Source organism: Vulpes vulpes, chromosome 3 (genome assembly GCF_048418805.1).
Source record: "Vulpes vulpes isolate BD-2025 chromosome 3, VulVul3, whole genome shotgun sequence".
Classification (NCBI taxonomy): domain Eukaryota; kingdom Metazoa; phylum Chordata; class Mammalia; order Carnivora; family Canidae; genus Vulpes; species Vulpes vulpes.
The window spans coordinates 93,711,356-93,729,234 of NC_132782.1; the positions used below are offsets into that span (position 1 = coordinate 93,711,356).

Below are 17,879 nucleotides of genomic sequence, written 5' to 3' on the forward strand. Positions count from 1 at the left end.
CCCGGGTAGCTCAGCGGTTTAGCACCACCTTTGGCCCAGGGCGTGATCCTGGAGACTCGAGATTGAGTCCCGCGTCAGGCTCCTTGCATGGAACCTGCTTCTCCCTCTGCCTATGTCTCTGACCCTCTCTGTGTCTCTCATGAATAAATAAATAAATAAAATCTTTAAAAAATAAAAAATAAAAATGATAAAAAATAAAATTAAATGTGAGATGCAGTTTCTCATAATAAGTGTTGGCAAGAATGCAGAGAAAAAGGGAACCATGTGCACCATTGGCGGGGCTGTAAAGAGGAGCAGCCACTCTGGAAAACAGTATGGAGGTGCCTCAAAAAATGAAAAGTAGAACTTCCGTGGGAACCTGCAATTCTGCATTGGGGGATTTGTCCTTATGAAATGAAATCACTATCTTGAAAAGATACCTGCCATCCCATGTTCGCTGCAGTGTTATTGACGATAGCTAAGACATGGAAACAACCCAAGTGTCCACTTACAGATGAATGGATAAAGAAGATGTGATGTATATACACGATAGAATATTATTCGGCCATGAAAAAGGAGACTTTGCCATTTGCAAAGACGTGGATGAACCCTGAGTGCCTTACATGAAGTGAAATAAGTCAGACAGTGAAAGACAAATATTGCACAATCCCATTTATGTGTGCAACTTAAGAAAACCTGAACTCATAGATCCAGAGAACAGATTAGTGGGTATCCAGAGGCAGGAAGTGAGAGGTAAGTACAATGAAGGGAGGCTGTCAAAAGGCACAAACTTGGGCACCTGGGTGGCTCAATGGTTGGATATCTGCCTTTGGCTCAGGTTGTAGTCCTGGGGTCCTGGGATCGAGTCCCACATCGGGCTCCCTGCATGGAGCCTGCTTCTCCCTCTGCCTGTGTCTCTGCCTCTCTCTCTGTGTCTCTCATGAATGAATAAATAAAATCTTTTTAAAAAAGGCACAAATTTGCAGTTATAAATAAGTCCTGGGGATGTCATGTAAGCATCGTAATTGTAGTTAACAATACCATATTGTATATTTGAAAGTTCCTATGAAAGTCAATCTTAAAAGTTCTCATCATACGGAAAATGTTTTGTAACTATGTGTGCTGATGGAAGTTAATGAAAAGTAAAATAAAATGCAGTTTCTCTGTTATACCAGCCATATTGCAAGTTCTCAACAGCCCCCTGTGGCTCATGGCTACTGGACTAGATGGGGCACATTAGTATTATCACAGAAAGTTCTATGGGGCAGCGCTGGCTTAGACCAATCACAGAGATACTTCGCTGGGGTAATCGTACATTCATTCACTCATTCATTCATAAACAATTTAACAAGCAGTATTTCTGTGTATGAATTATACCCCCAGATGCCCGTCCTGCCTCACCCACTGCTGTGACCAGCCTGGGGGTGGCATCTGTGTGGTCACATTGTGGGTGAAGATGTTGATATGTGCCTGTTTTTACTAAAGGGCGCCACCAGGTAGAAGATAACTAATAGGCTCATTCTGAAGAAAAACACAGACTATGGGGAGCTGCTGAAAGCCCACTTCTTGGATGGGTTACTATATACTATAGTAAGGAGACTATTGGCTCCTTCCTCCCAACAGATGCAGCTCTGCAGAAGTGGTGCTGAAAAAAAAAAAAAAAAAACCAGAGAAAAAGCAACATCCCTCACGTCCTCCTCCCAGCTGTGTCCCTTGCAAGTCACTAGCTGGGCAAGTCACGTCATCCGAGGAGTACCAAAAAATGTGGCAGACGTATTATCACATCCTCCCCCTGAGCCTGAGGCAGACATCGCTGATCCATCACACACCCTTCTCTTTATGAACCAGAAGGAAGGTTCCAGATCCTTCACAAGACGGCACTCCAGGCAGCCATTTCCAAGCAGGGCTGGCAAAAGAGACGCAGTACCTCTGCCCCCAAGGAGCTCACTATTTTAAACCCTAGCGTCCACATCAAAAGGTAGAGATCAACACCACCTTGCAGGATTCTTGGGGGTTAACTGAAATGATTACTTTGCTATTTGTTCACGCATCAAATGGTGACTGAGAGCCTACTAGGTGCCTCGTGACTGCCTGATGGGCGCAGCCCTGGATAAAAGGCAGCTGTGTCAAGTACAGGAATCTGTGTACTGCCTTCTGTTTGCCTGATTGGACGGATTCTAGCCTATGTCCCCACTTCCCCTTGGGCCAGCCCATACTCCCCAAATCGCCTAATGAGGGGGAAGGGAGCCCAGAAAAGTTGGCCTCAGGACTTCACAGGCAGCATATTTTCCAATAAAAGAGACTTCCCTTTTTCTAGCACCTTCTTCTCTTATGTTCTAAATAAGCCTTGGTTGGATTAGCTCCCCCCATTTAACTTTTCTCCCTTGGATTCCCATACACAAAACACTGTATTAACAAGCCGTGTCTACTGGGCTGAGCTATATTTCCTATAAACTCTCATTTTATCTCCTCTAAAACACACAGTAATAGCATTCTCTGGAGAATATTAAATCAAACCAACCTGCAGCTGCATTTGTTTGCGCTTTCTGCCCCCGGTAAATTCTGGCAACAGATGGGCGTGCGTTACATAAGTGGCGCCCCTGCAGTCCTCCGCACTCTGTTCCGCCTGTAGAAATACCTCTGGACTCTGATCGCTGCAGCTGAGGCTCCCCAGAGCACCCCCAAATGACACCCTGATGTCCTGCTCCTCTTTTTTATTCTTAGCACACAGGGAAGGCTGAGTGCAGGTTCAAGAAGAAAGGCGGGCCTGGCCAAAAGGGATGAAGCTTATCTGCTTTGTAATCCAGCACATAGAATCCGCTTTTCTTGGCCTGAGACATATATTCAATGACAGGGCTGAGCTACAGGGCACAGGCTTGGGCAGCAGGAACTGTTCCATTACTCATTCCAGAAGATGCTGACGACCACCTGCCAGGAAATGCCCAGCTGACTAGGGAATGAGAGAGCACAGCCCTACCTGCAGGCAGTGCCACACAGGGGTGAGGTCCTGGAGGAGTCCTGGGGAGCTGGGAGGGTGGCTGGCAGAGGGAGAATCTGCAGGAAGAAGTATGGGATGGGGGGAGGAAGGAGGGAGGAGGAGCCGACGCCCCTGGACTTGATCCCCAGCTCTGCCTTTAACCTTGAGTATGAGCCTATGTAAATGCTGTAAACTCCAATTCTCCATGTCTCATCTGGATATCAAAAAGTGTATGACAAACTGCTTGTAGGTTCTCAGGGAATGAACTCATTCCTTTACTTGATAACCATGTGTTTCTACTTTGAATGGCATGGAGGTAGAGACAACTCAGGCCCTGCTTCCAGGGCCCCACTGTGGTATGGGGGCAGCAGGTATCTATCCTAGTACAGGGGTGATGGAACATATTCATGAGGTGCACAAGTGGTGTAAAGGTCAGGGGTTAGGACTGGCTTCCTGGAGAAAGCGATGCCTGGTTTTCCAGAAACTTGCAGTGGAGGCAGGCACCTGGCACGGTGCCAGATGGGAGGGGCCAGGGGACCTGGAACTGAGCCAGATGGGAGGGGCCAGGGGGACCTGGAACTGAGCCAGATGGGAAGGGCCAGGGCACCTGGAGCTGAGCCAGATGGGAGGGGCCAGAGCACCTGGAGCTGAGCCAGATGGAAGGAACCAGGGCACCTGGAGCTGAGGCAGATGGGAGGGGCCAGACCACCTGGAGCTGAGGCAGATGGGAGGGGCCAGGGCACCTGGAGCTGAGGCAGATGGGAGGGGCCAGGACCTACAGGTGTAATTCCCCTCCCCTAGCATGGTGGCCCAAGAGTGTGGCCAGAGAGAGGGGTGGGGGCCTATGCGAGGGAGACACAGGGCCTGGCACACAGAGATTACGGAGCCCTGATGTCACACTCAGGGGTTTGACCTGGATCCTCCATCTCCAAGGGAGTTTCAGAGGGTTTGAAGCAGCAGAGAATCATGATCAGACCTCCCAGTGGCTATTGGAGACAGACTAGGAGGCCTGGACCTAAGTATAGAGAGGGCAGTTCAGTGGCCGCACTCTTGCACACCTCTGCCTTTGCATATGTAAGGCCCTCCTCCTGGGATGTGCTTTCTCCTTTTCTGCCTCGACTCTGTGCCACGGTCTCTTTCCACTCCAGCTCATGTGTGTGCTCCTTCCAGCACCTTCCCAGAGCTCTCCCAGACTCTATCTGTGCCCCAGGGGCTACAGTTTGAACAGGTCAACTCCAGCCCTAAGATGAGTTTGCTTTGGACTGTATGGTGGCTTCAAAAGAATTTAAATTAGCTGTCGACATTTACAAACCAGAAAGGCTCCTACCAAATTCTAGATTCCCAGGTCCCTGGGGAATGTTCAGAAGATCTAGCAGCACTGGTTGGCATTCGTACATAGCAACCATTAGCTGAAGCTGAGAAGTGGCTTTCTCTTTACTGAAGCATGTGCTTACCAGTATGCCACACTCCCTATCATGCCCTACTGTCTCTCTTGACAACACTGAAGCTGAAGACTAGTTGCCCTTGCTCATCTCCCTTGTATTACTGCTTCCTTGAGAACAAACTGGAAGGGAAAGTAGAACAATTCTTGTACCCATGTCTATCATATGAGGGGAAACAAGATAGGCTGGGGTTCCTGTCTTTCCTCACCCACTGAGTTCCCTGCTGAGTTCCTGGGGCTTCTATTTTAAATTCCTGGCACCGTGCAGTCACCTCTACAAAGGCTTTCAGCACATGACATCATAGTTTTACATTTACTTGTCTGCCGGCTTTCAGACAAGGAGTACCTCAAAGGTGGGGACTGTGTCTTTTATATCAATGTCCTTCAAATTGATCAGGGAAGGCGGATGACACATGTGCTCCACAATAAGTGTTGAATGAAGGAATAAATGCAAATGAGAACATGAAAAAACAGCCCAGAGTAGAAAGAAAGGTTAAGTGGTCAGGTGTAGGAGGAGGTGTGGGGGTAGAAAGGAGGGCAGGGATTCTGAAATAGGGGTGGGGGACAGAAGAACACAAAGGTTACGAGCCTGGCTGTTCAGAGTGGGGTCCCCACACCAGGAACACTGGCACACCTGGATGCAGAATCTCGGGCCCTGCCTAGACCTGCTGAATTAGAATCCTCATTTTAGCAAGATCCCCAGTAAATTTTGAGATGTGTTGGTTAAGTGAATGAGCCAAGAGTCTGACTGCATGGGTTCACATTCTCACTGTGCCACTTACTGGTTGTGCAACTTGGGGCATATTACATAACCTCTCTGTGATTCTGCTTCCTTATCTATTAAAATTGAGCCCCAGGGGTGCCTGAGTGGCTCAGTCAGTTAAGAGTCTGTTTTCAGCTCAGGTCATGATCTCAGGGTCCTGGGAGGGAGTCCTGCATCACAGGGCTCCCTGTTCAGCAGGGAGTCTCTTCTCCCTCCCCCTCCCCTCTGCTCTTGCTCCTCTCTCTCTCCTTCACTCACACACTCTCTCTTATATAAATAAATAAAATCTTTAAAAATAAATAAATAAAACTGAGCTCCAGTTCCTATTTGTCCAGTTCTCCCAAAGGGTGGCCTGATTTCAATTCCTAAAGCTTCAAGCTGAAGCTCTGCTCCTGATGGCTCCAACCATTCAGCATGAAATGTCCCACCAGGCACTTCCTACACCCAGCAGGAACGGCAACAGGGCCTCCGAGTACCCATCTTGCAACTTCAGCAATCAGATTATTGGACAGCGCTAAGTCCTACCATTACTCAAACTGTCCAGCAAGGAGTCGGGGCCCTTACTTACGCCATCAGCCGTCCAGTAGTTCCAAACCTTGATCTTGCCTAGACCAAAGTCCTGCAGCCGCCTGGTGTTGCGGATGACAAAAAAGAGCTGGAGCGGCGGGTGGAAGGGGCACGTCCACAAGGAGGTGTCTTTCTTGCTCTGAAACACCAGCAAGAGAGGGTGGAGTCGTTAATCTATTTTCTGCCTCTTCCCAAAGTAATCGGACTGAGGGCAGGAGGCCAGGCCTCCCTTGTCTACATAATCCAAGGTGGGCTCTTAGACCTCACCCGTCCGGACCGCACTTTGTGGCTGGTCCCTGGCACAAAGCAGCCACGTGGACCTCTCTGCTTTGCCAGGCCGACTGAATTTAAATGCGGCGGGCTTTATTTTGATTAATTTAATCAGCTCTGGGGAGAGCGCTGGGGGTGGGGACAGACAGAGAGTGGAGGAGTGGAGGGTGGGATAAGAGTGTCACTTGTGCTATTTTATTAACCCAGCAAGCAGAGTCTGTTTTTTTTTTTTTTTTTTGAAAACCCTGTGGAATTTTAAAAATGTAAAAAAAAGAAAGAAAGAAAGAAAAGAAAGAAAGAAAGAAAGAAAGAAAGAAAAGAAAAGGGCGCAGGCGTTGGGACTGTGGGACTTCAGGATTTGCTCTGCTCCCTGGCAGGGCTTCCAAGCCTCAGGACCCCAGGGTGTGGTTCCTGCCCACTGGCAAGGCCACTGGCTCTCAAGGCCAGGGGAGCAGAGTTGCAGGGAAGCTCCACGGTCATTGCCACTTTCACCAGCAAAATTCCATGTCAGGGGTGTGCTAGATGCAGGTGGAAAAAGCCAAGTCCAGGCACTTTTCAACTCCAGCTGCCTCCTGTTTTGTCCTTCGGATGCCTCTTCTAACGCTCTGTCCAAACAAAACTCACAGCTACAGCTGAACATCTCCCCACAGGCTTGGCCTCAGGGCCTTTGCACAGGCAGGGCTTCTCCTTGCAATAGCTTCCAGCCTCTCCCGCCCAGGAAAATGCAGCACAAACGTGCTGTCACCCCCACTGCCACTCCTTCCCTGACACCAGCACCCTGGCCTCCAGCCGCCCACGGCTCCCTTGTAGGACCTCAGTGTCTTGTAACTACCTGTTTTCTAGTCCAGGTCACCCTTCCACATGCTCGGCTGTGAGCTCCTGAAGGGAACTGGCTGTGTCTAATTCACTCCAGAACCTTTAGCATTCAGCTCAGTTCCTTGGCACACAGTAGATGCCACGGAATCTTTGTTGACTGAACAAACGAAGGAATGAATGGCCAGTTGAAATTTACCTCCTCATAGCTGTCCCTTCACTGAAACTTTGGAGAAGCAGCTGTACACTGATCTAGCCTGGAGGGCGATTTTGTTTGGCTCATGAGGTATTAAAAAAACATCATGGCCAACATTTAACAAGGGGGAGATTTCCCCACCCCCTCCAGAGCTAGAGTTCTGCTCGTATGTAGACAACACGGCCACACAGGGCCCCTGATGGATGCTGGCTGGAGCCGAGGGCGCAGCTCCCAGGCCCAGGGCGCGGGCTCTCTGGTGCCCCAGTCCCCACTGCTCCCTACTGTTTTACACCCACTTCCCTTCCCAGGATATGCCTCTGGCTGGCCCCTGCACATGTCTGAGTCTAGGGTTCCTGCTTAGGGGCTGACAGCGGCAGCAACAGAACCACAGCATCTCTGACACTGGCTAGAGCTGTCCCTTTTACCTAAATGAGCCATCACTGTGTATTTGAGGAGGTCTCAAGAGACCCCTGTCACCGGGACCATGCCGGCTACTTGACAGAGCCAGGGAAGGAGGAGACTGGCTGACTCTGGGGTTTTGCTGGCCCCCCAGGAGATGCGAGAGGCCCAGGCTCCAGCTGCGGGGGAGAACAAAGAGGGCTTGTTCCAGGGACAATGGTGCCTTTCAGGAGGGAGGAGGTTGCTTTTGTCCAGAGAGAGAGAGGAGTTCAAGGGGTTCTGACTTATTCTGGCCAAGTTTCTCAAGCTCTGCAAGAACTTCTAGTGCTCTGGGCAGCTGCAAGGGGTCAGGATACCACAGCTCAAAATCCAGTGGGTGCCCCTCATTTCTTGCCCAAGTTGGGGCCCGAACTGGGTCACTGTGGCTGCCTGACAAAGGAAGAGTCTGAAGGCTGACCCTCAGATGCCGGCAAGGGGACCATAATTGATTTCCTGTCACTTTTCTGTCCACAGGAGGGATAACAGGAAGATTAAGTGGGAATCATGGTGTTCAAAGTCAAAGAACATTCACCTGCGGGTAATGCAGGGCCTCATTAGTGGCCGGAGTCTCTAAGAAAAAGGCTGCCAGGAAGGCGCCGGGGGCTGACCAAGGCGCCCTGGGTGCCAGGCCAGCAGGCGGAGCTTCTGCTGCACCTGCCCGTCGCAGTGATGGCAGAACAGGAATCAGGGCACCTTCATGCTGGCACCGTGGCCTCCCTGGGTTCTCTCATAGCCCTGGGAGGGGGCTAGTACTGGAACCCGTGTCATGGAAGGAAGACCAGAGCTCAGTAAGGGAGCAAGGGGTGCGGTCTGCCTAAGTAGTGGAGTCCCGATTTACACCCATTTTTGTTCATTAATTCATTCTATCTTAGTGTGTACCCCCGCCCCCCAGAGGCAGACCCCAAGGCAAGGATTTGAGGGTCAGAAGGTTATCTATACACCAAAGGAAGCACCAGTTGGAGTGTGGGGAGGTCAGAGGAGGAAAGCCCTTCCATAAAGAGTGTGTCACCAGGCTAGCCACTCCTGCGGCAGCTGGAGCTCAGTGTCACCAGGGAATCTTGGGAGCCAGAGCAGAAGATGACTCAGAGCAGCTCCACCCTCGGGACAAGGGAGCTGGGGTATTCATACCCCAATTCCCACCAGCGTAGGTTGAGGGCAGTTCCTGGGGGCCCAATTCCCCACCAGTCTGGGCCTGCTGCCTGGGAAACAAAGTGGGCCCTGGAGGCCAGAAAGACAATCCGCCATCAGAGAAATATCAGCCAGCACACACAGATGAGGGCAGGGCCGGGGGCTGGGGAGGCACAACACCATCTGTCACCCACTTGCCAAATACAAACATCCTCCTGTGGGGCAGGCGCCGAGCCCCATGCAGGGGTGGGCAGTGGAGCCTGGCCCACCAGGTCCCAGCTCTGCGTGAGCTGGGGAAGCAAACAAGTAATACTGCCAAGAAAAAACACCAGTCAGGCAAGGATAAATTGGACACGGAAAATAAGAGAGAATTATTAATGGCCAGTAGAGGGGCAATTTTAGAACGGATGGTCAGGGGAGGCCTCTTGCAGGAGGTCCCTCTCTAACTCCTAACAAAGATGCTCTCCTCTCCCAGAATTAACCTGACACAGATCCACTCCCTCAGGCAGATGCTGGATTGCCCTCAGAAGTAGCCCCAATTTAATAAATTACCGCAATCAAAAGCAACAAGCTATTGATACACACAACAATTTGGACGGATGTCAAGGGCATTCGGAGTGGAAAAAGCCAGTCTCTGAAAGGTTACATGCAGTAGGATTCCATTTATACGGCATTCTTGAAGTGACACAAAGTTTGGAGAAAAGATCAGTGGTTGCCAATGTTAGGGAGGGGGTGGGGAGGCGTGGCTATAAAGGGCTACGTGAGGGAATCTTTTTGCAGTGATGGAACTGTTGCTATGTATCTTGATGTGGTGGTGGCTACATGAATCTACTTGTGATAAAATTGCATAGAACTTATACGCACACACACACATACACGAATGCGTGTATGAAGCTCTGCACATTATACTAATGTCAGTTTCCTGGTTTTGATAATATACTACAGTTACGTAAGATGTCAGTGATGGGGGAAGCTGGGCAAGGACACATGGCACCTCTCGATGCTTTTTTGTAAAAACTGAGATATAATTCACACATATAAAATCACTACTTTTAAGTATGCAATTCAGTGTTGTTGTTGTTTAGTATATTCCAAGGCTGTGCAATCCTCACCACTATCTTTTTCCAGCATATTTCTTTTACCACCCTAAAAGGAACCTCCAAGGGCAGCCCTGGTGGCCCAGCGGTTTAGCACCACCTTCAGCCCAGGGTGTGACCCTGGAGACCTGGGATCGAGTCCCACATCGGGTTCCCTGCATGGAGCCTGCTTCTCCCTCTGCCTTCGTCTCTCTCTCTCTCATGAATAAATAAATAAAATCTAAAAAAAAAAAAAAAAAAAAAAAGGAACCCTCTACCTTTCAGCAGTCCTTCTCCGTTCCTGCCGTCCCCAGCCTCTGGCAACCACTAATCTACTTCCTGGTTCCATGAATTGCCTGTTCTAGACACTGCATGTGAATGGAATCATACAATATGTGGCCTTCTATGTCTGGCTTCTTTCACGTAGCATCATGTTTCCAAGGTTCACCGATGTTATGGATTTTTAAAAAGATTTTATTTATTTATTTGACAGAGGGGGGGGGAGAGAGAGAGAGAGAGAGAAAGAGAGAGATAGAGAGAGAGAGAACGAGCAAACGTGCACAAGCAGAGGGAGCAGTAGAGAGAGGGAGAGCCCTCAGCAAGGTACCTGATACAGGGCTCTATCCCAGGACCCTGGGCTCCTGACCTGAGCTGAAGGCAGATGCTTAACTTACTGAGCCACCCAGGTGCCCCAGTTCATCCACGTTGTAGCAGGTGTCAGAACTTTGTTCTTCTTCATAGCTGAGTAATATTCCATTGCATGGCTACACCACATTTTCTTTATCCATTTATCATGGATAGATATTTGGGTTGCTGCCACCTAATGGCTACTATGAATGATACTGTGTATAAGTATTTGTGGGAACATGTTTTCAATTCCCTTGGGTCAGTACCCAGAAGTGGAATTGCTACATCAAGAGTAACTCTACATTTAACTTTTTGAGACACAGCATTTAACTTTTTGAGACACAGCCACACTATTTTCCACAATGGCTGCACCATTTGACTTTTCCGTTCCCACCAGGAAGGTATGATTTTTCCACAATTGCCAATACTGTCATTTATTTCTTTTCTTTTCAAAAGTTATAACCATCTTGGTGGATGTGAAATGATATCTCTTTGTGGTTTTGATTTGCATTTCCCTGACGATTAATGATGTTGAGCTTTTCATGTGCTTCTTGGCCATGTATGTCTTCTTTGGAGGACAGTCTATTCAGAGTACCTTGGCCATATTTTCATTAGGTTGTTTGTCATTTTGTTGTTGAGTTTAAGAGTTCTTTTCTTTACATATTCTGGGTGTAGACCCTTATCAGATATATGATTTGCAAATATTTTCTCCCATTTTGTAAGCTGTCTTTTCACTATCTTGATGAATGTCCTTTGAAGCAAAACTGTTTTAAATTTTGATGAAGCCTGATCTATTTTTTTTCTTGTGTTGCTTGTGCTGTGGGTGTCATATCTAAGACCTCACTGAAAAGGTCAAGGCTACAAAGACATATCTACGTTTCTTTTAAGAGTTTCACAACCCTGGGCAGCTGGGTGGCTCAGTCAGTTATGCATCTGCCTTTGGCTCAGGTCATGATCTCCAGGTCCTGGGATTGAGCCCCACATCAGGCTCCCTGCTCAGCAGGGGTCTGCTTCTCCCTCGCCCTCTGCTGGTTCCCCTTCCTGCGCTCTTTCTGTCAAATAAATAAAACCTTGAAAAAGAAGTTTTACAGCCTTAATACTTTAAAAGTTTTAAGGTATTTGATCTATTGAACTAGTTTTTGTAGACAGTGTTAGGGTAGGAATCCAGCTTCATTTTTTACATGCAGAAATCCAGTTGTCCCAATACCATTTGCTTAAAAATATGACTTTTTTTCCTCCATCCAATAGCCTTGACGTCCTTGTTGAAAATCAACTGACCATAGATGTAAGGTTATATTTCTCTATCAATTCTATTACATTGATCTGTCTATTCCTATGCCAGTACCACACAGTCTTGATTACTGTAGCTTGGTATTAAGTTTTAAAATTAGAAGTGTGAGTTTTCCAATTTTGTTCTTTTCCAATATTGTTTTAGCTATTCTGGGTTCCTTATACTTCCATATATATTTTAAGATCAGTTTATCAGTTTCCACAAAATAGGCAGTTGGAATTTTGATAGGATTGCACTGAATCTGTAGATAATTCAAGGTGCATCACCATCTCAACAGTATGAAATTTTCCAATCCGTGAACATTGAATGTCTTTTCACATTTATTTGGGTCTTCTTCAATTCCCATCAACAATATATTTTCCAATGTATAAGTCTTTCACTTATTTGGTGAAGTTTATTCTTAAGTACCTTATTCTTTTTAATGCTATTTTAAACAGATATTTTCCCCTAATTTTCTTTGCAGATTGTTCATTGCTGGAGTATAGAAATACAACTGATTTTTTGTATATTGGTCTTTTACCCTGTAAACTTGAACTTGATTTTAGCTTTTTAAGTAATTTTTGTGGATTCTTTAGAGTTTTCTATATATAAGATCGTATCACCAAATAGTTTTATTTCTTCCTTTCCAACCTCTTATTTCATTTTCTTGCCTAGCTGCCCTGAGCAGAATCTCCAGTACCATGTGAGCAGAAGTGGTGAAAGCAGTCATCCTTGTCTTGTTCCTGATCTTGGAGTGAAAGCTTTCGGTTTTTAACCAGGATGATGTTAGCTGTGGGTTTTCATAGGTGCCCTTTATTAGGTGAATGTTGCCTTCTACTCTTGGTTTATGGTCTTCAACACAAAAGGGTGTTGAATTTTCTCAAATGTTTTTCCTGTACCCATTAAGACGTCACATGGTTATTTTTCCCCTCTATTGTATTAATATGTTGTATTATACTGATGGGTTCTCATATATTGATCAACAAGCCATTGTCCAGGTCAACTCCACTAGGTTTCAATGCATAAATCTTTCTATAAACTGGTAGATTTTGGTTTGCTAATGTTTTGTTGAGGATTTTTACATCTATATTCATAAGGAATGTTGGTTCAATAGTCTTCTTGTGATGTCGTTGGTTTTGTTGTCAGGGTAATACTGGCCTCATAGAATGAGTTTGGAATTGTTCTCTCCTCTCTATATTTTAGAAAAATTTGTGAAGGATTGGTGTTAATTCTTTAAATATTTAGTATGATTCACCAGCGAAGCCATCTGGTCCTTTGCTTTTCTTCGTGGGAATTTTTTTTTTTTAATTCAATCTCTTTACTTGCTATAGGTCTAGCCAGATGTTCTATTTCCTCTTGAGTCGATTTCGGTGATTTGGGTCTTTCTAGGACATTGTCCATGTCATCTGGGATATCTTCATTTGTTGGTATAAAATTGTTCAGAATATTCTCCTGTAATCTTTTTTTTACCTCTGTCAGGTTGGTAGTAATGTCCCCTCTCTCATTCTTGATTTTAGTAACTTGAATCCTTTCTGCTTGGTAAAACTTAGCTAACAAACCTAGCTAAAGGTTTGTTAACTTTGTCGATCCTTTCAGAAAACCAACTTCTAGCTTCACTGGTTTCCCTCTATTATTTTTCTCTTCTCTACACATTTTTTACAATTTCTTATGATTCTGTGATTATTTCCAAATAAAAACTACAAAAAATGTACTGTGTACATTTATGTGCTGGGGATATAGTATGGCTAGGACAGACAAGAACGTGTAGCTTAATGGAGGGGAGAGAGATAATAATCAAGCAAGAAGATCATTTCTTTTTTTTTTTTCTTTTTTTTTAAGAAGATCATTTCTTAATGTGAGAAGTACCCTGAAGAAAATGGAATTTGCTGGGGTGGCGTGAGACAGCACTCCTCCACACTGTAGTCTGGGAAGGGCTTGCTGAGAAAGTGGTATTTGGGCTGAAATCCAAATGAGGGAAAGCAGGTATCCACATGAAATTCTGGAGGAGGGATATTCTTGGGAGGGCTCAGGTGACATGAACTTGGAGTGTCAGAGGAACAGAAGGAAGCCCCGTGACTACTAGAGCCCCATGCATGAGGCAGGGGGTATGAGAAGCAGGCCAGGAGGGAGCCCAAGGCCTATTCTCAGACAGCTTCCCAGGCCATGGGAGGCATGTGACTTTATTTCCAAGTGTACTGGGAAGTCATGGCCAGGGTTTTAAGTATAGGAGGGGTGCAAGCTGACATTTGTAAAAGATCACTTTGGATAGAGTAGAAAATGGAGTGGAAGGAGCCAGAAGAGAAGACAGTGAGACAGGAGGCCACTTAATAGTGCCAGCGAGAGGGAACTCCACACACTGATCAGACTTGGGAGCCACTAGAGGAATGGAGACCCAGGCTCCAAAATGGAGGAAGAATCAGCAGGACTTGCTGGTATCCTGGAAGGTGGCAGGAAGGGGCTGGGGCAGTCAAGGAATTCTTAAGAGGTGGACTTGGCAGCAGAGCAAGCAGCAATGCCATTTACTGGGCACAGGAATGTTGTAGGAGGGAGAGATGTGGGTGGGACAGGGGAATGAAAACTCAGGACGTAGGTCTCTGAAGTCTGAGAGGTCCAGTGGGCATCCAAGAAGAGATGTTGAGCAGGAAGTTGGCAGGCACTCAAGTCAGGGACTCAAAGAAGCAGGTGGGCCTTGGTGTATCCATTTGGAATCATTTTGAAGCCATGGGCCTGGGTGAGGCCAATTAAGAGAGACAGTGTAGGTGCAGAGGGTAGGAGGGTGTGCACCAAGCATGGGGTACCCCCACATCTTCCAGCAGCCCTCCGTTATCTTCCACTGAAGCCACTTCTCTTTCGAACCCAGACTCCACTTTCAGTTACCTATTGGTCAGATTGTAGCCAAGCTCCCCACGCCATGGCAGTGTGGCCTGGAGCAAGTCACTCGTCCTCCCTGAGACCTGGTTTTCTCATTTATCAAATGTGGAGAGTAACTCAAGGTTCATGTGAAGATCACATGAGGGATGTCTGAGGCCCTGGCCTGCAGGCTGTGGGTCTTTAATAAACCCCAGTGAAACTGGGTGGTCCCAAGAGGCAGTACATGCTGGTAGTCCCAGGCCTATATACCAGGATGACCATCAGGTAGACCTGGTGCCAGGGCGGCCGGGGGAATCCAGCCTGCACATGGCTTGGCCCAGAGATTTGGCAGCCCAGGGTAAGACGGCCACCTCCTCTCTCAATCTCAAGGCCCCAAATTGAAAACCTCAGCACCCCCAAAACCATGAGCCGAACTCCTTCCTGTTTTCACGTGGCAAAGCTCACCAGCCTCTGCTAAACAGAGGAAAAGGAAAAGTCATGAGAACTGGCCCCCGTCAAATCCAATGATGCTTTTTATTGCCCCGGTGTGCTCTGTTTGGTACAGCGGGCTTCCCAAATGCCACTGCTCTGCGCATCAGGGAGACGGGAGGGGGTGGCGAAGGGCCCCTCTAATCCCCAGCAGCACACATGAGCGCCTACAGAATCCAAGCAGGGAGCAGAGCAGGAAATGTGAAGCCAGAGCATCCCAGCTGCCCTGACCTATGGGACCTGTTTCTTTCAAAGTCACGAGCTGATGATCTTAGACTGGGTCACCATTCAGTCTAGCCCTGGGGATGAGTGGTATTTCTCAGCTACCTAGCACCTACCCTGCCTTCCTTTCAGTAACAATGCTGAACTTCTCCAGGGGGAATTCCTTCCTGCCCCTCTTCCCTGCTGTGGCATCCTGGTGTAACTAGCATTAAAGTGCCCACCTTCCTAGCCAGGCTGGCCGTCAGCTTTCCTCTCCTGGGACTGCATATCTCTAGCAGAGTGACAGGATGGCAAGTCAACTATAAATACTGCCAACCCCCCTGCTTCCAAAAAAAGACCACACTCTTGATGTTCATGCATCCTAGATGCTACCTAGAACCCCAATATGACTGTGGGGCCTGCCCTCTTCTGGCCTGGGTGACAGTGAATCTACCAGCTACCCAAAGACTTGCAACAAAGTTCTTTGTTGGAAATTTGTTAAAGTGAGCCAGACTCCAGTTTCTTTTGCCAACATATAAGAATCCTATGGATTATCCCTGCCCTCCAGTTCTATCTTACAGAGGGCAGAGAAACTGATTCTCAGAGAAGGCAGGTGAGTTGCCAAAGGCTATAGAGTCAAGACCAGAACGTGGGTCTCTACAAATCAGGATTTCAAAGATCCCCTTTCTTGTTTCTTCATCTTAAAATGGGAATATCTACTTTCTAATGATATCAATGCTATTACTAATAACAACAAATACACTAAGAACTGATGTTTTAGAGGCCTTTGGAAAAGGCTGGCACAGTGCTAAGCTTTTTATAGTTACGTTTGATCCTCACAACATCGTAGCAAGTACTATTATTGTGCCACTTTAGACACTAAAGTAGATGTCAGGTGAGCTGCCCATGCTGATGAAGCTGTAGATGGTAAGCTCCGAACACAGGCCTTTCTGCTTCTCAAGACTGTGTCCTGCTAAGTACAAATAAGATTATGTGTATGACACCCTGTGCCTCACACTAGGCAAGCACTGAACATGTAGTAGGTGTTTTCATTTTTCAATCCTTATTTTTTTAAAGTTAATAACTTGTTCAATTCCAACGAATTGAACTTGTTCGTTGGAATTGATAATACAGCTACATGGCAGGAGATTTAAAAGGTGCCAAAAAGCGCCCAAGGGATGTCCTCCTATTGCTTCTGTGCCTTGCCTACTTGGCTCTATGGCCCAGGGGCAGAATTTGTCCCCAGTTTTTCAGGCCCCTCCTGGAGGGAACAAATATTGAGGCTGAAGCACAGAATAGTAATGACAAGGCTGGGAGGCCCGCCTCAGCTGAGCTCCCAGTCTCTGTGTCCAACATGCCAGTGGAGAGAGGAGAAAACGCCAATGCTTTTACTTTCTTCCTTTCTTTTTGACCATTAGATACTTAAGGGACAGGAATGTTCGATGTTTGTTGGGAAGCAGGGCCCTGAGTGGGTGTGTGCCTGAACCCTGGGCCAGGCTACAGGATGTCAATGTGGCCCCACCACCTTCCAGCGGTGTGCCCTTGACCAATCAATATTCTTCCCAGGACTATATAAGATATAAGATCAGGGCAAGGACCCCAATGATGCCCAGGGGTCCCCTGTTTTGTGGCACTTGTGCTAAACTGCAGGGTGGATGAAAGGGGGTGACTTGGCTCCTCTTTGCTCCCTCTCCCAAGAAAAACCCACGGAGCAGAGATCGTCAATGAGCTGGGGGGATAGCTTCAAGGCCCTCACCTGGACCTTTCCCTCAGGCTCCTCCCACTTTGCCCAAATGAACAACAGTGGAAGATTCTATTCTTCTTCCCCTCCCCGCACCTGCATTGCAGCCCTAGCAAGGGCAGAGAAAATGCATCAAAACACAAGGCCAAGGCTCACTCTGGTACCGCCTCCACTTACAGCTAAGTTCCGATTGACCAGGTTGCCCAGGTCCCCGGGTGTGTCCGTGTTCCGGATATCCACATCATGAGGCGACACATAAAGCTTTGTGTTGTGCAGGTCAAAGAACTCAACTTCTGTGAGACCCACCGAGGATGTGTGGCCCCAGTTGGACAGGATTTCCATGGTCACATAGACGGCATCTTTGATGTCTCCACCTTTTGTTCTCGATTTGTCCTTAATGAAGAGAAAAAAAGAGTATCAAAGGATCTAAACATGACAGGCTGGATTCAGCTTACCACTAGCAACGAGTCATTTAGCCACTCAGGGTCTCAGTTTCCCCATTTTGTATAAGGAGGGTAAGAATAGCACCCATTACATATGGTTAATACCAAGACTAAATGAGCTATTTGTAAAGCACTGAAAACATAGTTACTGAGGGCACCTGGGTGGCTCAGTCTGTTAAGTGTCTGCCTTCGGCTCAGGTCGTGATCTCAGGGTCCTGGGATCGAGCCCTGCATTGGTCTCTCTGCTCAGCGGGGAATCTGCTTCTCCCTCTCTCTCACCCCACCTCCCTCATACTCTCTTGCTCTCTCTCTCAAATAAATAAAATCTTAAAAAAAAATTGTCACTGTCAACCCTCGGCAGTTAGTATTTTCCATAAGAGTTTGCAAATAAAAAATGTCTAAAAGGCATCAGATTCTTCCTGAATATGCTCTTCTTTCCTCCATACCAAGTGTTCGTGGCCTATCGGCTGAACTGGGGAAGGTGTTACAGACTAAATTGTGCCCCTCCAAAATTCAGATGCTAACATTCTAACCCCAAGACCTCAGAATGTGACTGTATTTGGAGACAGGGCCTTCAAAGGGGTAATTAAGGTAACATGAGGCTGTGAGG

At 47.3% G+C, this 17,879-nt stretch overlaps 1 protein-coding gene across 8 annotated transcripts in view; it reads right to left on the minus strand.

Annotated features, from left to right (window-relative positions):
- Positions 1 to 17,879, minus strand: part of KATNIP (katanin interacting protein) — a 193,286-nt gene that overhangs the window by 45,737 nt on the left and 129,670 nt on the right. For all 8 annotated transcript variants that reach the window (XR_012000598.1, XM_026011061.2, XM_026011060.2 and 5 more), the window contains 2 exons: positions 17,004 to 17,219; positions 5,729 to 5,866 (listed from right to left, as the gene is read on the minus strand). Coding sequence is in view for 7 of the 8 variants with exons in the window: in XM_026011061.2 (XP_025866846.2) it covers positions 5,729 to 5,866; positions 17,004 to 17,219 (354 nt within the window). In the remaining variant the exon portion in view is untranslated. The remainder of the gene's footprint in view (positions 1 to 5,728; positions 5,867 to 17,003; positions 17,220 to 17,879) is intronic.